Source organism: Urocampus carinirostris, chromosome 2, assembly GCF_059441175.1.
Source record: "Urocampus carinirostris isolate Australia breed hairy pipefish chromosome 2, RoL_Ucar_1.0, whole genome shotgun sequence".
NCBI lineage: Eukaryota > Metazoa > Chordata > Actinopteri > Syngnathiformes > Syngnathidae > Urocampus > Urocampus carinirostris.
This window is the reverse complement of record NC_142350.1, coordinates 34,505,498-34,527,599: the sequence shown is the minus strand read 5'-3', so window position 1 is coordinate 34,527,599 and position 22,102 is coordinate 34,505,498. Positions and strand designations below refer to the sequence as shown.

Sequence of the window (22,102 nt, the reverse complement as noted above, 5' to 3'; positions counted from 1 at the left end):
ACTGGGAGGTTCGGGTTCGCGCCCCGGCCGAGTCATTCCTAAGACTTAAAAAGTGGTCGGCGGCGCCCTCTGTTGGCTGCGGCTGCATCGGCTCGCTACAACGGGTCAGGTGCAATCGACATTTCGTTCATTCTTGTTACACAGAATGACAATACAAGGAAATTATTATTATATTATTATATGGAATTGGACAGTTTCAGTACTTTAGAAAGGTTATATGTAAATATATACAGGCAATACCGTACATATCCTGAAAAGGTAAATAAATTGCCTGCATTTGGAGTTCATTCTCGTCATTGATGGGTCATCATGCAGGTTTGGTGCATTTTCAAAGCTTGAATTTTAATGTGTTTTCAAGTATTGAAGTACTTGAATTTTGGGTGAAGTGCTAGTAAAATCTTGAAATTGGCTACATGTTTCTCAACAAATCTGCTTAAAAATGACACTGCTCTCTGGTGTCTTCGCTTTACCATTGCATTTTTTCCTTCCCCGTGGTATTAGTTTTCATAGCATTGTCCTATGAAGTCCGCTATGTGTCACGCCCAAGAGGATAGGTGCATGCTACACCGAAACAGGACAGTTTTGTTCAGATCTACAAAAATACTTGCGATTTAATCAAGATCTACAAATCATGTCTTTATAAATGCACAGGCCAAATAAAAAAAATCACATACGTAAATGGCAGATATATTTGTGGCTCTGTAAAATACATGATTCACACCGGATCCCTCCTATAAATGATACTGGAAACAATGGAATGCTGGCTTAAAAGTTCTTAAAAAAGCTTAAATTTGGCCATGTCAGAGGTATACAAATCCTGATCATGATTAAGATAACCCTCATTTAATACAGCAGTAGCTATCCTCATTTTTACTCTACATTTATTGAATTCCAACCTCCAAGAGTCAAGTTTTCCCATTTTTCGCCAAAACCATTGAGTGCAGTCCTAGCACCTATACAGTAACCATTATTTGTATAACAGCAGCTCAGAAGCCCACGCCCAGCCTCTGTTCAGGTTCCAATCACGGAGCAGTAAAAAGGCTCCAAACACTCAGACGCTTTGTCATAAATCGTTCACAGGCCAGAAAAAAGGACGTTCACCTGAGTTAAGGTCATGGAGAAAGATGCTCGACCCAACTGGGACAGCCCTTTGCAGTTCCTCCTGGCTTGTATTTCCTACGCCATCGGACTAGGGAATGTGTGGAGATTTCCGTACCTGTGCCAGATGCATGGCGGAGGTGAGACCTGATGACACAATTGCTGACCTTTTTTGTAACAAGAGCATAAATTCGGTCCTAAAAATGAAATCTGATATTAAATCTCTGATGTTGACATGGGTTGTGGGGTTCTGGACCTCAAAGCACGGGAGCAAAGTGAAAGGGCAGGGCAAAAAAGCGAATACATCTACAAAAATCCAGAATAAGATACAATTAAACAAGGTTGTTGTTGTTGATGTTGCAAGGGGACTTGTATACTTGTTTTGCCATTGACATTAACATGACAATAAGCCCATAAAGACTAAAAGAAACCTGAACTAATAGACACTCAGTATACCTGTAAACGTACAGGATTTCTCAGCATTTAAAACATTTCTCAATCATATAAAACTGTGTACGCTGTATTACAATTTTTGTACAGGAAAATAAATAAATAAAAAACCTTTGTTTTTAATTAAACCGATCTTGTCTTTCTCAGAAAAACGGAGGTACACTCGAAAACTGAAACCCAACTACAATCAACCAAACAAATCGAAATTGAATAATAGAGACATAGTAATTAAATGAATGCGTCTATCTACAGTATCTATCTATCCATCTATCTATCATGAAAATAAAAATAATGGTTATACTGCCTGAGTAAGTGCATAGGGCCAATTTTGGGTTAAACAATATAACTGTACAAAATAATATAATTCTTACCTTAAAAAATATTTGTTTTGCCAAAATGAGAAAATTAATACCTACAAGTATATAAAAATAGCTAAAAAGTAAAAACCAAAACAAAAAAAAAACATGATCTTAAATATGAATATCTACTATTACTTCGTTTTTGGTTTATTTTGTCACGACCGGAACAAGCTGTGGACCCAAATGCGTAACGTTTCACACAATGCTTTATTAAGGGATCGGGGAAGTCAGGGTGAGAGGAAATTACAGTGATCTGGTGCTCACTGGGCAGGAGGAGGAGGAAGCCCTCTCGGCTGGCGACAGGTAGCAAGTGAGGTGCTGGGACAGGAGAACGAAGCGTGGTCAGGATCGGAAGCAAGTCGGGTCGCCGGGACAGGGGAACGAAGCGTGTTCGGGGATCGGAAGTCGGGTAACCGGAGGTGATCGGGAAGTCAGGGACAGGGGATCTTAAGAGGGGACGGAATAAAGCACGATGCATGAACAGGTCAGAATCAAAACGGGAGCCAGAGTCAAAAAGTGCTTGCCTTGCATGTGCAGAGGTCCGCTGACGGACTGACAAAGAGTGACCGTGAATAAAGTGCTTAACTAACGAGAGGGATAATTAGGAAACGAGTGGCAGCTGGGGCTGAAAGAGTGAGCGCAGGTGAGGGAAATTAGCGGGCAAGTGACAGAACCGTGACACATTTTTCTTTTTTCCATTTTCACATGTTTTCATTTCCTGAATTTTTGACAAGGATCAGGAAGCCTTGCACTGCTTGTGATGCATATTCAGAATAAATAAATGACAATAACAACAACTCATATGAATATTTTTACGAAGGTAAGAATTATTTGTCATTATTTGTATACATCTTAAAAATGTCAACATATGAAAATAAAACAAATGAGAGTATCAAAAAAAAATGTAGATACAATTAGCAATATAAGATGGTATGACTTTTTTACTTAATTTACTGGAAAAAAAAGTCAGAAATATAGTAAAACAAAATAGTGCTTAAAATTAGCATAATTATATGTTATTGAGTTTTGTATGTATAAATAAATGTCTAGGTTTGTCAGGGAAGGCTGAAAAGATGTTTCACCGCACAAAAACACAGCACACATCAAAGAAATAAAATTGAGAAAACTCATATACTGTAACTGAATGCAATACAAGTGTTGTTGATTTTTCAGTATGTATAGTATTGCTTACCCTGTAATTAAACTAGTTTTATATTAGCATTCAAATTTAATTATTAATTACAGTATTTAAAAGTTACTTCAAAACTTTAAAGAGTTACTGAAATTGTGGTCATCAATAAGGAGTGACCAAGCCGATATTTATTTTGCTGACATTCGGTTGAACTCTTCGAAATCACAATTGTATGATAAAAATTCCCAACATCGATACGGCTTAACATTTTTTTTACCCAAAAATTGAAAAATCTTAAAGGTTTAAAATTATCTTCAACAAACTTGAATCTTTGGTGCGTCTTCAGATAAATACAATTTTTTACAGGTACAATGATATGACATTTTAGGTGTTTTGAAATAACAGTATAATTATTTTTTTAACAACAATGAGAAAACAAAGCATATCTTTTTAACTTAGACTGCAGAAGTAACTTGAGATCGTATTTATGTGCGACATCCTCCAACAGGGGGTTTCTTGATTCCATATTTGCTGATGCTGTTTATCGAGGGTATTCCTTTATTCTACATGGAGCTTGCCATTGGCCAAAAGATGCGCTTGGGAAGTATTGGGGCCTGGTCAGCAGTCAACCCATATTTGGGAGGTCTAGGTGAGTACATCAAACACACACTTGTGATGTTGCCACTCACTGTAGCCACATAGCATTCTTCAGTAATTATTTTAAATTGCAGTGGACCCAAACTCAGGAAAGGCAAGGTGCTCCAAAACAGATGGCATTTGCTAACAAAATCCTCAACAAAGTAACAAACAGATTGTCAAAAACAATCAGGATGTCACTGGAAAAGGTGCTGAGTATCTTGACAGCGGAAAATAAACGGTAAAAAATGAAAACTACCCGACACTGGGTGCTGTCCAAAATATCCTTATGAAGGGTCAGGCTAATTAGGGACAGGTTTTGGGTGATTGGACACATCTATCCCTATTGGAAACCAATCAGGCGCCCTCTGGTGGACGGAGGCACACCAGTCTTTAACATAGCCTCCCCCTCAAGGGCCAGATACCAGACAACCCCAAAAAATTAAGAAACACATTTACGGAGACTGCAACAATGGGACCTCCTTGAAGCCTAAGCAGGGAGCCGAAGCGGCCAGGGATTCTCCTCGCACTAAGGGCAGAGAGCCAAAGTGGCCACGGACTCTTTTTGCAGCAGGGAGCAGTGATCGAAGATACTCCTGGCAGCCCGGGCAGGGAGCTAAAGTCGCCAGGTATTCACCTTGCAGCCGGGGCAGGGAGCCAAAGCAGCGAGGGACTCCCTTCGCACCGGGAGCAGGGAGCAGGAGCGACCAAGGACTTGTTTTAAGATCAGGGGATGGTAACCTGTGCAGTCTTTTGAGACATTTTGTGATTAAGGGCCCTACAAAAAATGTGACTTGAGTTGACTTGACTTGTAGCTGGTGCAGGAGGTGCTTCCCGCACAGTCCTTTCATAGTCGAGTGATTTTCATTGTACACCATCAGCACCTTTCTCCAGTGTATCCTGTTTTGTTAGGTTTGTTTTTTGTTTCTGGTTGCAACAGTAATAATGTTGTTTTTGACCATTTTTGTGTTACTTTGTTGAGGATGTTCTGATCAAACATCATCTATTTTTGAGCACCTTGCCTCAACCTACTTCCTGTGTTTGGGTCCACCACAATTCACAACACTAATTCTCATATTGGATTTTTATGTCTCTCGAAGATTTGAGTCCAATTTTTTACCCATACCTTAGCTGAAAAACATGAATGAACTAAACATTTCATTCAAAAGAGTGAAGTGTTTATCACTCACTACAACTGTACAAATGTGATACTATGTTGTGACAACATAACAAGCTTAGCAGCTGCATAACAGATAGTAGCCATATCAGCTGGGTGAATTTATTACTCTCACATCACTCCACAAATGACTGATACAAACAGAAATAAAAACGCATAAACTGGAATGACCCTTGAACACAACAATTCTCTTATGTAAGCCTCTTACGTTTACAAAAATGCTTTTGTTAAAATAAAAAAATAAAAAATATGGGTTAGATTGGGTCCCTTCACCACTAGGGTCTTAGGGGCACAATTTCCTGTGGTGTGTCTTGTGCAAGTACAGTCAGGTGGCACCCATCCTTCTCCAGGCCAACGTATGTTTCCACAAGCATAATGGCCCAGTGTTGCTGGGCTCGGTGTTGCCGGGCATTCTACTTGTGAGAGGTTGTTGGGCCTGGTTTGTTGAAAAAGCGCCAAGGAGCAACTAGGAAGTGCCAAAGAACCGCATGGCCGCATGCGGCTCCAGAGCCACGGTTACATGAAAGCAGATGTTTGTTAATTTTGTTGGTATTTATTGGGCACATTGACACCAAACTTAGCTAAAAACACTCCCAGAGGCCTAAAGTCCAACTGGGTAAATGTTCACAAAAATGGGTTCAGCCGTTTCAGAGCCTATAAGCTGCTAAGCTGCATACAAACACACACGCATATATATATATATATATATATATATATATATTTGATTTGGCAGAAGACATATATATATATGTACTAAGTTCAAAGAGCCTTTATTTTTTTCCTCAATGTACCTATCTGCTTTTACCTTTTGGTAGGAGGAAAGGGGATGATAGGGGGGAGGTTGAAGAGAGTCTTCATGCTTGTCATCAGTTTTTTGTTAGTGTAGCAAGAAAATGGTAAAAGTAAGAAAACACCTGTTTCAAATACAGTCCAAACACCAACCCAAACTCCAAAAAGAAGAGTTTTTCTCGAGCGCGTCTAAGATATGCACATACTGACCATGACTCTAAGCCAGGGTATGGTGGCAGAGAGTAACACTTTTTCTGTGAGAAACATAGTGAGGACATGGAAGATCACTGGCACAGTTCTACAGTAGGACCGCAGGACAGCAGGACTCCATATTTAAAAGAACCCTGATGTTCCATCTCTGATTTCAGGTATAGCTAGTGTTGTAGCATCCGTGTATGTTTGCGTCTACTACAACATCATCAACGCATGGAGTTTCTGGTACCTTTTCAATTCATTTCAGGTGAGTTACTAAACACCGTACTACACCAAATCCATCAGTGCCTTCATCATAACCTTTTCGCTGGTTTTCATTCACAGTCTGTTTTGCCGTGGTCAGATTGTCCTTTGAATTCCAATCTGACAGGACCCTTGGAAGAGTGCCAGAAGGCTTCCTCAACACAGTACTTTTTTTTTAGAGAAACACTAAATATTTCTTCTTCTGTCGAAGAAAATGGCGGCATTCACACAGGCGGGGCTTTGTGCCTCCTGTTGGCCTGGGTTATTGTCTACCTCTTTGTTATTAATGGAATAAAGTCATCTGGGAAGGTAAGACATATTGGCATATTTACAGCAAAACCCCCAAAAATCAATTGAAGTATTTTCATTTTCTCTGTTCTTTAAAGTAGTGGTTCTTAACTGGTGGGTATGGACCCAAAATTGGGTTGTGGTCTCGTTTTCAGTAGGTTGCAGGCCTTTGCCGTGGAAAAATAATGATAAGAAAAGAATCAAAATAACTGAGGGTCAATGACAATCCTTAACAATAGATGGAGATAATGCCCTGAAAATGCAAGTTGACAGCCGATATATATCAGATTACATTTTATTATATTGAAGACAAAGGTAGTTAAGTGAAACGTTATGGATTTCATTAAAAAACACATGTGTGTACTTTTTTACAGCTAGATGTCGCTCTATAGCATAATGCAACCGAATACAAACAGGAATAATACAAACTATGGGGACTCAAAAGTCTAAAAGTCATTTTTCTTGTCATTTTTTCCCCCAAGCTTTTGTGGAGAAAGGAAAAAAAAAGAAAGAAGAAAGTAACAACTAAATGAGAGAAAAGAAGTACCGTAATAGGAAAAAAACGAGAATGAGAATAAAAAGAAAAGGGGAAAAGAGAGACAAAAAAGGAAAAAATAAAATTAAAAAAATAATTTAAAAAAAAAATATATGCATTAAAAAAGTGAAAAAACAAGAAAAGAAAGTAAAAAGAGAGGAAAAGAGGAAAAATAAAGACCCCCCCACGCACAAAAAGAAGTAGAAAAGGGGAGAAGACCATTTTTGTTTCCCCATAGCAACAAGATAGCACAACAGTGTCAGCTTTTCAATCAAAAAAATTCAAAAGTGGAGTTTTTGTGGGTCGAGGCTTGTGAATTTGGGTCCTCAGACCAGTTGAGAACCATAGTATCAGAGCACAGAACTGAATGAGAAACATTATATTTGCTGTAATCTTTCCGTAGGTAGTTTACTTCACTGCCACATTTCCCTACGTGGTTCTTGTCATCTACCTCCTTATGGGTTTGACTCTTCCCGGCGCTATTCATGGTATCAAGTACATGTTCACCCCTAAGGTAACTGTTTTAATTATGCTTAATTAAAAGTACAGGAGAACATACCACCTGAATGGCATATTGACTCATGCCTGTGTGCGTGTGCGCATGCTTTCAGATGGAAGAACTGGCCAATCCGACCGCATGGATAAATGCCGCCACTCAGATTTTTTTTTCTCTCGGATTGGGATTAGGCTGGCTCATAGCCTTTTCCAGCTACAACGACTACAACAACAATTTCGAGCAGCAGGCCTACTTTGTATCGCTGATTAACAGCGGAACCTCCATCTTCGCCTGCATCGTCACCTTTTCCATCTACGGGTTCAAAGCTACTGTTAACTATGAGAACTGTCTGGAAAGGTGAGCGTATTGGATTGCCACAACTTTTTCATACCTTATGTTTACAAAGTTTTATGGAGCGCCTTTTTTCTAAAGGCATAAAATCTCGCATGTTCGCAAAATACCTCCAAAAACTCAAAATTTTTATTAAATCCGCCCAATTACCGCATTTTCCGCACTATAAGGCGCACCTAAAAGCCTTTATTTTTTTCAAAAGCTGACCATGCGCCTTATAATACAGTTCTCCTTATATATGGATCAATATTAAGTCGCAAAGTCTTGCAACTAAGGCAAGCAGCCGCCGACTCGATTTTCCCCCGAAGGCGAAGTAGTCCGCGGTGTATGCTGGGATTTATATACCTGCGTTTCATTTCCTAACCGATGTGTCAATCATCATTTGAATCAGTCACTATTGGCTAAAGTTATTCGGAGGTAAATGGGGCGGATCCTTTTTATCATTTACAGGCTCGCATAGGCTAAAGGGGCGAAACAAAGCCTGCAATTGGCCGAAAAAGATGAATGTTTTTTGGTTTGAACATTTTTAATGACACTATTAACAGCAAAAAAACAATGTGAGGTTTGAACAATTTTTCTCGACAATCTTAACAGCAATTAAGCATATTCACAATTTCTTATATCTGACAATATGACGTTTTAACAATTTTTTCGACATTTTGGGTTGCACTACGGCATAGAGAAAACTTTTTTACTATTCTGTATTTGTAAATATTTTACTCTCCTGGATCTACTACACTCACGGTCGTAAGAAGACCATGGTTCCGTATCATTATTGAACGTGATGGCTGCAAGAGAACTTAGGTGAGCTATGCGGCTTTATATTTTCCCGGTATCTTGTTTTAGAACGATCTTGATGTTTCTGCTATGAGTCTATTTTTAAACTAAATTCAATTCAAAGTGTTTATTGTCATATGCACGGTAAAGAACCCTGTTTCCCTGCACAATAAAATTCTTATTTTGCTGTCCACACAGTTGCCAGCAAAAAATAAAATGGAAACTAAGAAATGTTTGGCATTTCTTGAAACCCAAGACTTTAACCTTCCGATTGATATTTGGAACGATGCATTTGAGTGATTGGTGACATCGTACAGACACGTATTTGCTTCTTTGTAAGCTTCCGGAATGTTAAGGGGGTAATAAGTTTGACTGAACTATCTGACTGTTTTGTGAACTTTCCCATTGTAGCGCCTTATAATCCGGTGCGCCTTATGTATGGAAAATGTAGGACCAAAACTATTTTTTGGGGGTGCGCCCTATAACCCGGTGCGCCTTATAGTGCGTAAAATACGGTATTTCTAAAAGTCACATATGAAAACTATTAAATAGCAAAGATTATCACAATAGTTTGAGGGAGGGAGATTCTGAAGGAAGTAGACTTTCTATTTGTCTCTCCTCCACATGTTGCATTGACGTTTTCACACTACCATAAAACAAATAAATAGAACAGATTCTGGGCCTTGTCAATTACAGAACATGCTGTTTTTGCGTGTGTCAAAGACAAAAGAGGGGGCAACATGGCTGACCATAGTTCATATACGAGAGAAAGAGAGTGAGAGAGAGATTTAGAGATTTATAGAGAGCTACAAGAGAGAGTTACAGAGAGAGAGAGAGGGAGGGAGAGAGAGAAAGTTAGTAAGAGAGACAGAGTGAAATAGAGAGAGAGAGAGGGAGAGAGAGAGAAAGAAAGAGAAGGAAATAGTTTAGAGAGAGAGAGCAAGAAAGAGAAAGTTTGTGTGAGAGAAATAGAGAAAGAGAGAGAGAATGATAGCGATTTTGAAATAGACAGGGAAAGTCAGCGAGAGAGCGAGTGATAGTAAGAGACATAGAGAGAAAAAGAGAAAGAGAGAGAACTAGAAAGTTTGCGAGAGAGAGAAAGAGAGAAAGAGAAAGTTAGTGAGATAGCGAGAGTTAAAGAGAAAGAGAGTGAATGAAAGAGAGAGAGAGAACGTTATTGAGAGAGAGACAGAGAGAGGGAGAGAAAGAGAGGCAGAGAGGGGGAGAGGGAGAGAAAGAGTGTGTGCGAGCGTGAGAGAGATAGGGAGACAGAGTTAGAGAAAGAGAGAGACAGTTGGACATGAAGAGAAAGAGAAGTGAGAAAGTAAGAGAATATTAGAGAAAGAAAGAGACAGAGAGATAAAGACACAGCCAGCCAGACAGACAGACAGACAGAGAGTGAGAGGGGGGAGGGGGGGGGGACAGAGAGAGAGGGAAAGTAAGCTAGGGAAACAGAGTTAAGGAGAGCAACAGAGACAAATTTAGAGCGTGAATTAGAGAGAGAGAGAATTAGACAGAGATTAAGGGTAGGGCAGCAATTGATGATTAATAAAATAAATCGATGAATTGAATTCCAACCCCCCTTTTGTTTTTGGTTTGGATTCAAAAAGCATACAAAAGCCACGTAAATCTGTATATTGCATGGACTCTTCTTGACTTTGTCAGGAACATCGATTTGAACCAAATCAAGTCCAAAAATATCCACTCAATTATAATATGCTCTCATTAAAAAGGGTTACATTTGGATTGTTAGGGGCGGTTTCGACGAGGCCCTAAAAACAATTCGGGCTACAAGCTAAAACCGAAATCTTAAGTGGACTGGACACATTGTGCATACACTGAAAATCCTATCTTTGATTTTACTAAAAGTGGGCCTTTTTGCTACACGTGTTCTTAACACATAGACTAACTCTTGAAGCTCATTTTCCAAAAGTAAGTTACACTTAAGTGTATTTATCCTTATAGGCATTATTATTTTATAAAATGTTGACTTTTTTAGTGCAAAACAACACTGGTTACTTAAACAAGTATTAAACATACTTATATAAACCTTAAACATACAAAATATAGCACAGAATCAATTTACTAACAAATTCAACTTATGAACGATCGTCTCGTTCGTAAGTCGGGCAGTGTCTGTACTCTCATTTTGTTGATTCTTTTTATTGGAAGGAGTAATGGATTTTAGTCATTCTTAACTGTTTTTGCTTCCATCCATCCATTATCTGCACCGCTTATCCTCAGTAGGGTCACGGGGGTGCTGGAGCCCATGCCAGCCATCTTCGAGCAGTGAAATGATCTGCATTTGAAATGATCTGCATTTATATAGCGCTTTTCAAGTGAATGACTTCCCAAAGCGCTTAACAGTGTGCTTCACATTTCCCAATAGCGACCTTGTATTGCAGCCATGTAAGACGCTAACCTGCTTATTGGGGGCATTAGGGGTTCAGTGTCTTACCCAAGGACACTTCGACATGTAACACGGACAAGCTGGGATTCAAACTCAGATCCCTTGATCCCAAGACGATCTCTACCTCCTGAGCTACTGCCACCCCCAAGCAGTACCCTGAACTGGTTGCCAGCCAGTCGCAGGGCACACAGGGACAGACAATTCGCTCGCTCATTCACACCTAGGTACAGTTTGGACCTGCCAATTAACCTGACATGCATGTTTTTGGAATGTGGGAGGAAACCGCAGTGCCCGGAGGAAACCCACGCAAGCACGGGGAGAACATGCAAACTCCACACTTACCTCAGAACTGTGCCACACACGCGCTAACCCCTGCGCCGCCGTGCTGCCCACTGTTTTTGCTTCTCATTTTATATTCGTATTAAAGTTATATTGATCAAAAAAGAGGATTTCGGCCTTGTTCTTGAAGTAAATATCCACGGGTCGAAACAGTCCCCAACACTAAAGAGGTTATTATAGTTAATGGTATTTTCCCCCTCCAGGACGCGCATATTGCTGCTCAATACCTTTGATTTGGCAGAAGACAGCATCAACGCCCTCAACGTCTCGGACTGGATCCCGATCCTCAATGCTACTAAACCGGAGCAGTTTGCACAAATTGCGGCTAAACTGGAAGCCTGCGACCTCAACGAGGAACTGGACACGGTACCTCCCTCTCTGTTCGGCTTCTTTGGCATCAATCTGGCAACCCCATCCAAGGTTTTTCTTCTCCCTTTCTGTCAGGCGGTGCAAGGGCCCGGCCTCGCTTACATTTTGTACAGTGAGGCCATTCAAAACATGCCGCTGCCTCAGTTGTGGGCGGTGCTGTACTTCTCCATGCTTCTGCTTCTGGGATTGGGCAGCATGCTGGGAAGCATGACCGCCATCACCACCCCGCTGCGAGAACTCCGAATACTCTCCAAAGTTAGCGAGGAAGTCTTAAATGGTAAGACTTGGCTCGTTAAAGAGAGGGACAATAGAAAGAAAGAGAGAGAAAGAAAGAAAGAAAGGGAAAGAGAGAGAAACAGAAAAAAAGACAGAGAAAGGGGGAATGAGAAACCTGGGAAAGAGAAAGGGAAAGAACGATGGAGAAAGAGGGAATGAGAAGGCAAAATAGCAAAAAAGAAAGAGAGAAAGAAAGTAGGTGAAAAAGGAAATAAATACAAGAGGAAAGAGAAAGAGAATGGGAAACAAAGTAAAAGTGTAAAAGAAAGAGAAAGAAAGGGGAATTGAAAAGGCAAGATAAAAACAGAGAAAGAAATAAAAGAAAGCAGAGAGATGGAGAAAAATAAATAGAAAGAACAAACAAGAGAAAGGGAAAAAGAAATAAGAACAAGAAAGAGGGAATGAGGAGGTGAGGGGGAGAAAAAAAGAGAAAGTAAGAAAGAAAAAAGAGAGAATGAAAAGGCAAGAAAGAAATAGAAAAAGAGGGAATGAGAAGGCAAGAGAAAGAAAGAGAAGAAGAGGGAACGAAAAGGCAAGAAAAAGAAGGTTATAGAAAGAGGGAATGAAAGGGCAAGAAAGAGAAAGAAAGAAAGAGAAAAGAGGGAATGAAAATGCAAGAAAGAAAAATATAGAAAGAGGGATCAAAAAGGCAAGAAAGAGATAGAGAGATAGAGAGATGAAGAAAAAAAAGAAAGAAAGAAAGAAAAAAAGAAAGAAAGAAAGAAAGAAAGAAAGAAAGAAAGACAAAAAATGAATCAACAGTTTTGCTGTTTCCCTTGCAGGGGGAGTGTGTCTAATCCTGTTTCTGTTGGGCCTGATCTTTACTACCCCACCAGGAAACTACTGGTTTACCATTTTCAACGAATACGGAGCATCTTTCTCCATGCTCTTTGTTGTCCTCATTGAAGTTGTGTCCGTCAGTTACATTTATGGAATTCAAAGGTTGGTGTCTTTGCGTCATTCCCAAAGCGGTCACATGAAAAGGAAAGGCTTTCCTTTCACCTTGGGTTTGATTTTATATCCAGTTTATGGGACCAGAGGTGGGTCAAAACCAATGTTGGAGAGGAGTTCCTTTGAAATCCTTATAACAGAATATTCCGGACAAATGAGCTACAAAACAATGGCTGTAGGACAGTGGTTGCCAACGTGGCCCTCTAAAAACCCCTAAGTAGCCCGCAGACAGGTTCTAAAGAAAGCTCACCATTGGTGGGTCTTTACGATTTTTTAAGAAATTTGAATTTGGGCCCATATCACTTCTAATATTTACAACCTGGTAAAAACATGATAATAACAAGTTATTTTAAGAATGCGTATCGAACTGGTACTCATTGCCAATCAGTAACAAAAAGTAGCCCTCGCCTTCAAAGAAATTACTGACCCCTGCTGTAGAAATTCACAAGTCCAAAGTAAAAATGGCTGACAATTCTTTTTATACTTGGAGGGCCTTTGCATGAGTAAAAACGAAACCCCCCAAAATTGACAGACAAGCTTAAAGATAGGGACCTAATATTATTTTGCTCCCATTCGGAAAAGAAAAAAATAGTATAGAAATACTACAAAAATACTATGATACAAAACACTACCGCGGTATTAGCCCAAAATTACTACAAAAATACAACTACAGTGATATTAGAACCTTACTTCAAAAAATTATAAAAATAATATTAATACTGCTTTGGAAATACGTAAAAAAAAATCTACAGAAATACTTAAAAAAAATACCACTTTATAATACTATAATAAAAAACTCTACTAGAAAAATATCACTACAGAAATACTACTACACAAGTATTACAACAGAAAACTGCAAACTAGAGTGATACTACAAAAATTGTACGATGGAACTACGACAAAAATACTACAAAAATAAAACTACAGTAATACTTTACTACAGAAACTCTACCATAGAAATACAACAGAAATACTACAAAAATAAAGAAAAAAATAATAGAGTATTTATATGAAAACAACGAAATAATTAAATTACCATAATACTACAAAAATACTACAGACATACAACAAAAAATCTACTATTGTAATAGAACAAAAATACTACAGAAATACTAAGAATTTGCTACTATGGAAGAACCAAGAAAACTATTGCAGATAGAGTACAAAAACTAAAACTACAGTAATACTGCAGACAAACTACTGAACTTCAACAAAATTCCGACTACAGAAATACAAAAAAAAAAATACTTTTAAATGAGTACAACTACTGTAACGCTTGAAAACTAAATATCAAATTAATTACTTAAAAGAGGGACCTCATATATTATTTACCTTTGATTTTGATCGTTTCAAAAGCATCCATCCATCCATTATCTGCACCACTTATCCTCAGTAGGGTCGCGGGAGTGCCGGAGCCCATCTCAGCTGTCTTCGGGCAGTGGGCAGGGGACACCCTGAACCGGTTGCCAAATTATCGAGTAATAAGGGGCCACAAATCTAATTTTGCTTAGGGCCCCATGAAGGCTCAGGCCGACCTCCAGGTAGGGATTCCGTTATGTCAAAGGGATACAAATTTCTCGACTTATGATCTTTTATTAATAAAAATTAACATCTGTATGATACTTCATGTATTTTTCCTAGTATTCAAATCAATGTTGTTGTTTTTTGTATGACTAGGAGGCACTATTACACACTGTCCCTTTAAGAAGATATAGGGATTTCAAACGTGCCCAAGTCTTTTGGAACGCCCTGCATATTTACATATTATGTGACATATTTGATTATTCAGAAGCACGTTTCTTCTGCTCATTCCAGATTCGAACAAGACATCGTGGACATGATCGGCCACCGTCCGAATTGGTACTTGAGGATCATGTGGGGAATAATGAGTCCACTTCTCTTAGTCGTTCTCTTTATCTTTTATATTGTGAACTATATAAGAGGAGGAACCCCCACCTACCAAGCATGGGACAAGGAGCTGGTAAGCTTTATGACTCTATTTCCAGAAACTACTCTTTCAATATAGAACATTTGAAATGGATGAGTGACTTGTGCATACATTAACATACCTGCAACAATTTAAATCAGTTGAAGTCAAAACAGGGGTGTTACCGGGGGCAGGAGGGGGCAATGCCCACCTACAGACAAGCTCTGCCCACCCAAAGAAAATTGGACGTAGTAATGAGGGCAGTCTGGGCAGCGCACATGCTATCCCACTGGGATAACCCCATAACTATATAATATTGTGTAAGTCAGTGGACACTAGCATGATCTTTACTGCGTCCTACAGCACACACTGTCAGCTCAGTCCCCACATATCGTGGGTGACTAACAAATCTTTCTGCACAATCGATTGCACATTTTAGAATAACATGAATGAATCTGTGTGAGAGTGTGAATGTTTTTGCTGGCTTCCATTCGTTTGTAACAATGGATATATTTAAGTGGCTTAAAAAAAACATGTTGTCAGTGAAACAAGAGAAGAAGAAAAATTTCCGAACCATATTACAGGGCTGCCTCCTCCCAGGTATGTGCCGCTTGTTGTGACATTAGAAATTCTGTTCTCTTTTAAGATGAAGCGGCTCTTTAATCTCGGCTCGGCTCGCTGAAAAGAGTCGGTTGTTTTGGCTCCCAAACGGCTTTTCATATGTTTTTGTTGCTGGAATTCATATATTACCAATTATTATGTAACATGATGCACAAAACTATTTAAAAAAGAACAAAAAGACAAATCTGAAAAAAGAAAGAAACTAAGTGGAAAAAAGGAAAGATAAGAAAAAAAGAAGTTAAAACCCAGTAAGAACAAACAAAGGATGAAAAAAATAAAAATGTGTAAAGAGAATAATAATAATAATAATGAAATATGCACAACATGAGTATATAAAAAAAATCTCTTATCCTGCCAAATTTTAATGACAAGAACTCGAACCTTTTCATACGGAGAAACTTTAAAGTCAAGCCACTGAATTCGCCACGTGACAAAACAAAATGTCAATTTCAAATATCGACTTTTCGTTACAACAAATTAATAAACTAGGGAAAATAAAACAATTTTAAACTTTTATATATTCAACAATTTTAATGTCAGCAACACATAATTGGAAAAATTGCTTATTGACCAATCACAAGAGGGAAAAAAAACGTCTGGGAAGGAATTGACTGTCTATTGTTCTACGTAATGGAACCTGATGAAAGATGTTGTTGTAGATGCTGTTTGTTATGTTTAATGTGCATTAGTGCTGTGCAAAACATTGTTGGCCTAATAATAGTCGTGACCCCCACGCATTTGATACCCCCCCTGAGACTCAGATCTGGTGACATCACCGGGCAAAATTCAAAATACAAAGCAGAGGCTACATTGCGGTTGATGAGCTTCTTTCTGTTACCGCCCTTTTTAGGACATAAACAATCACTGCAGCATGCTATTAAAAACTATCAGAACACACACTAATTCAAATTCGAATTTCAACAGCGAGTTGTATATTTCTTGTTTCAGGGGAAGACGGTGGTGATGGAGTATCCTGTTTTTGGTCAAGTCTCCATTGCTTTACTTTTGGTTTCTGTTGTCAGCTGTGTCCCACTCACAGCTCTTTATGTTTACTGCTCCAACAGGAAAAGTTCCAGAAAACGTTCTACTTCAGTCAGCTCCGGGCCGACTTAATGTGTTTATAATTCAAATTCTGAGGGGAAAAGCATCCAAAAGAGATTTTGGTATCAGAGTGGCACCTCTACTTACGAATTTAATCTGTACTGAAAGAAGAAGTTTTGTAACCTGATACATTTGTAGGTAGAGACGCCTTTTGAATGTAAATACGCTAATCTGTTCCAAGCCCGGCAAAAGTATCATATCATTTTTTGATAAATCATAAAAGAGCATCAGAACATGAAACAAATACATGTTGAAATAAGATGACCGCACAATAAATATAAAACGAGAGGCACATCATGTTAGACCAACAAAGAATAAAGAAAATATCAAAACTATTAATTTACCTTTTAACTGGGGCAGCACGGCGGCGCAGTGGTTAGCGCGTGCGCGGCACAGTCCTGAGGTCGTGGGAACCTCCTGCGTGGGTTCAAATCCAGCTCCCGGCCTTACTGTGCAGAGTTTGTATGTTCTCCCCGTGCTTGCGTGGGTTTCTTCCAGGCACTCTGGTTTCCTCCCACATTCCAAAGACATGCATTTCAGGTGAATTGGCCGGTCCAAAATTGTCCCTAGGTGTGACTGAGCGAGTGAGTTGTCTGTCCCTGTGTGCCCTGCGATTGGCTGGCAACCAGTTCAGGGTGTCCCCTGCCCACTGCCCAGAGATGGCTGGGATGGGCTCCAACCCCCCCGCGACCCTAATAAGGATAAGCGGTACGGCTAATGAGATGAGATGAGACCTTTTAACTGGCCTCTTTGTTTTCTGGTCCTCAGCAGTGTTTTTGGCCTCGCGTATCTTCCAAAACTGATCCAATGACGTCTGCTTTTGCTTAATTATCATGGCGATCGTATTCTTTTGCGAGATGACTTTTAATACCTTTCTATTATCTTTTGCTTCGTTTCAATGTATCGTCTTCTCATTTTTCCTTGTCCACTTTTCTGCATGTCTTCCATGAGGTCTATTGAGAAAGATAGCTCTTTGTAGCGGTACCATACAGTAGACTGTTTACAGAGCGGGAAGGGGACACGAAGAGCATGCCGGGATTCACACATATGCATCGGGTTGCCAAGTAGAACTCTGGTAGTGGCAAATGGGAGAGCGTACTGTCATGTACTTTTGACTTTGTATCCTGAAACGTCTTAGTAACTAGAGGCAATATTTTCCCGTTCAGGTTCTTTGTAACCTGAAACTTTCGTATGTAGAGACATTTGTAAGTAGAGGTACCACTGTATTCCTGCTTGAAATTCATTTCAGCATTGTTTGTACACTATTAAGAGTAACATTAAAAGGGACATTGTGTATTACTTAGTGCCTCCTCTTGGCAATTAAAAAAATTAAATTACATAAGCTATCATATAAACGTGCAATTTTTTTAAAGGGACAGTGTGTAATATTTACTGCCTCGAAACCTCCATTCATTAAAAATGACAAAACATTGATTTAATTACTAGGTAAAAATATATGAACTATCATACCAATGTTCATTTCTTTAGAATAACAAATCATAGGTCAAGAAATTTGTATTTCTTTCACACAGTGGAATTTCTTCTTAAGTCGCCGCCATTTTTGTCTGCCGTGCTATACCTAGTGGTCCAATATAACACACTGGGGTTTTATATACGTGAGGTCAAGATTTTTTTTTTTTTTTTTTTTTTTACATTTGATAGAACAGGAGGCTCACCTAGAGGGAGCTGACATGATCGTTCGCCATCTTGCTGCTAAGAGTACGGCCTAATACCTTCTGAAAGTTTGGGCAAAAAAATGAAAAGAAAAATGCTGCGATTTGGTCACATTAAGTCTCCGTAGTTTGCCATCTCCCCTGTACTGTGTAGAATTTAATTTCGGTTGTACTACGTAATACAGAGGCATCTAGTGGTCAAATATTACACGGTATCCCATTTGGTTTTAGGTCAATGGTTTTCATTTTTTAATAGGCACATTTACTGTGAAAAATACAAAATTTCTAAATGTGTCTGTGTTGACGTTGTATTTTGAATTCAAATCACATTTCATAAACCAGTAGAAATTGTCACTGTTTTCCCTCTCCTTCTTCAAGAAATGTCAGCAGTACCCCATTTTCCAGCACCTTTCACAATTCCACTGACCAGGTGCTCCCTAAGTGCTTTCAGTTGAAAAAAAAACATTGATTTGAATACTAGGCAAAAATACACAAACTATCATGTATCATATAATGTTAGTTTTGATTTGGAAAACAAATTCATAGGTCGAGAAATTTGTATTTTTTTACATAAATTAAAATCTACAATGGGTTAGGGTGGTGGTTTAAAACGAACAATATAAACGTGTTAAAATGACCAAGCCAAAGTCCAGACCTCAATCTTATAGAACATTTTCTAGAAAGATCCGAAACGATCAGACCTTAAGGATTTTGCAACAAAAAATGGGAAAATACTCGTAAGTCGAGAAATTTGCATTTATTTTGCAGAACATGAACCTCACCAAAAGGGAACGGACATAAATGTCTTGCTGCTCAAGTGCGCCCATAATCCTCAAAAAGGCTGGGCAAAAATAAGAATTAAAATGGTGTGGTATGGTCAATCTGAGTGTCCGTAGTTTGTATTTTTCCTTGTAATTCTTAGCACTCGTTTTCAGATGCACTACATCAAACAGCGACATCTATTGGTCAAGTAATACATACTGTACTTTTAATGTTGACATATTTTGGTCGCAGCACGGTGGAGCAGTGGTTAGCACGTGTGCGGCACAGTTCTGAGGTCACAAACGCTTATAATGCGCACTGCGTAGATCGAACCTTCCTGTGTGGAGTTTTCATGTTGTTCCCGTGCTTGTGTGGTTTCCTCCGGGAACTCCGGTTTTCCTCCCACATTCCAAAAACATGCATGTCAGGTTAATTGGCCGGTCCAAATTGTCCATTGGTGTGAATAAGCGAGCCTATTGTCTGTCCCTGTGTGCCCTGCGACTGGCTGGCAACCAGTTCAGAGTGTCCCTTGCCCACTGCCCAAAGATAGCTGGGATAAGCGGTGCAGATAATGGATGGATGTTTTGGTCTTTCAACAGTTCTTTCATTTGAAGTTGTTTAGTTTTGCCATGAACCTTCCCAAATTTGTGTGGTCTGCTTTGAAATAAAAAGGCTATTCTTGTTATGTTATATTTCTAGCTTTTTTTACCAGTACTGATCTTTATTATCGAAACAACTAAGTAATTATGGTTGTTTGGGTACAGGATTTTTTAATATTCTAGTATGTGTGTAAGTGTCAATTTTAAAACAGGGGGTCACTTGTATGGGATGCAGGCTTATATGTTAGTGTATATACTGTACTTGAAGTTTTGTTTTTTTCTGGTCATATCATGATTACTCATTGCCCTCACCTGTACCTGCTTGTTTGGCTCCAGCTGCTGCTTGTTTCCTGATTGATTCCCCTCCTATTTAAACTCAGTACTCCAGTCACTCCTAGTCAGTCCGTCAGCGAACCTCCGCATACGCAAGGCAAGCACTTTGACTCTGGCTCCCGTCTGTCCTGTCTTCATATGTATCCTACTCGTCCATTCCAGATTTCCGGTTTGTCACTGGCTATTGACCCATTTTTTGAAGACCGACCACGATCTCCCGCTCCGGCTTTTGACACGTTTTGCCCGTTTAACCATGCTCCGATCTCCCACCCCGGCAAATCCATTCAATTCCGCATTTCGATCACGCTTCGATCCCGTGAGCTGCTTGCTCTTCCTGTCCAGCGAGCACCGGATCGCTGGCGCTTGTCTCCTTAATATCCCAATAAACTTTTGTGTGAAACATTACGCGCTTGGGTCTACAATTTTTTCTGGTTCTGACAGGTCATTTTGTTTCATGAAAAATATTCCATCAATACTTAAAACCCTACCATCTTTTCATTCGATAAATTTGAGAAGTTGAAATTTTCTTTTGATGTGGGTGGCAGACTGTATTTGAGGTGGAATGGTGGCGCTTAATTGAGAACCACTGTAATTGAGTATTTAATAAAGATTTCAACTTTGCAAATTTTAAATATCACAAGTCATTTTCGTACGGCAACCCCCACGAAAAACGTGGGATTACTGTACACATCTTTCGGCTATATCTACAGATACTTAAAACATATTGATCAAAAAGGGGCCAGTTTGTATAGACCACATGCCATGGACAAAATTGACACAGATTGGAGTTATTTCAACATGCAGCCAACATTTTTGATCTGGAAAATATTCCTAGACAACTTTGTACTCAGTCAGTGAAATATTTTTTTTAAGCTGCTACAAAGTTTTTAAACGTGAGACACAGAGGCACTAGATTTTCCCTGGCCATGAGCATAAATTGCTTCATGAAGATCTTCTGTACCTGCAAAAACACAAAATTAACTAACTATGTGTATTCAAGTTATTTTTCATTAACTTAACAATTCGGGGCAGTAGGGCACCAAAGCGATGGATGCCAACAGTCCAAAAATTAATTATAAATATTTTTATTACATCTGTTTCAGAGCAAAACCAAGTGAGTCAAATAAAAATAAAAGCGGCAATGTAATGAAAATACAAATACTGCATAACAGTTTCAACAAGATAACTGAAAGACATTGCACAATATTTTTTAGAATAAAGTAAGTCATGCAAATAAACGGTCACTTGGCTTTCATTTTTGAGCTTGTGGCTCTCTGCTCCAATGAAGAAGCCCTGGGCTTTGGCTTTGTTGCCATAGTCACAGTGGATATCAAGTTTTTCTTCAGGAACAGTAAAATGTTTGTATTTTTGGTTCAATCAATCAAAATGTATTTATAAAGCACTTTTCACAAAATAGATTCCAACTCTTAGTGCTGTGTAAAAAATAAAACGCCCCCTTTAGCCCCACTCAATACCCCTTAATGCCAAACACATAGACAAACATAATTGTTGAAAAAATAAAAACAAGATAAATAATCATTGTAAGAATAAAAAGATTATAATATTATTTGCGTTTATGTGAGGACTTGATGACATCATTAATGCCTAGAAGACATGCACGCTATTGTGAAAGACAAGAACAGATGGCAAGCGCTAGCGTTTTCTTGTTTTCTGTTCTTACTGTTGCTCTGTATAGGGTGTTTTTTAATGTATTTATGAAAATCTATGGTGTTGCCACAGTAGCGGACCACTTTAAAAGTCCGCACTGCTCTGCACTTCCTGTTTGCCTTATCTATAGCTTCTGGCAGGGGTGGAGGGTGTCTGTTCCCCATTTAAGCAGGAAAAAACAAGGCATTACAGTATTAGCTAACAAACGGCAATTCAAGTGCAGCTATCTAGATTTTTTTTTGTCACAATGCTTGGCCTTTATTTAAAACAAAATGAGTCTTGAAATTGAATGACTCTTCGAAATTAGACCATTAAATCAAAGCAGGTGATGCCAATTCAAGGACAAGGAAAAAAAGGAGGATTTTTACAAGCAAGTTAACGATGCTTTATTCAAAAGGAACAGCGCATGCACTTCATTTATAAGTAAAGACGATAACATTTGTGTTACCGTTTTGTATTGGAAATAATGCTATTTTTTAAACAACATTTTACGTTGCCAATCAAATGATGAATACGCTTTACAGTGGTT

General features: G+C 39.0%; 1 protein-coding gene across 1 annotated transcript; it reads left to right on the top strand.

Annotated features, from left to right (window-relative positions):
* The first annotated feature begins 1,111 nt into the window (after nucleotides 1-1,111).
* Nucleotides 1,112-16,550, top strand: LOC148371716 (sodium- and chloride-dependent transporter XTRP3-like). The gene is made up of 11 exons (XM_088327702.1): nucleotides 1,112-1,238; nucleotides 3,548-3,688; nucleotides 6,010-6,101; nucleotides 6,179-6,406; nucleotides 7,324-7,434; nucleotides 7,532-7,773; nucleotides 11,497-11,659; nucleotides 11,738-11,939; nucleotides 12,721-12,880; nucleotides 14,705-14,870; nucleotides 16,386-16,550. Exons 1-11 carry the CDS (start codon nucleotides 1,115-1,117, stop codon nucleotides 16,548-16,550), a joined length of 1,794 nt encoding a protein of 597 aa, XP_088183828.1. The 5' UTR covers nucleotides 1,112-1,114.
* Nucleotides 16,551-22,102: the final 5,552 nt, after the last annotated feature.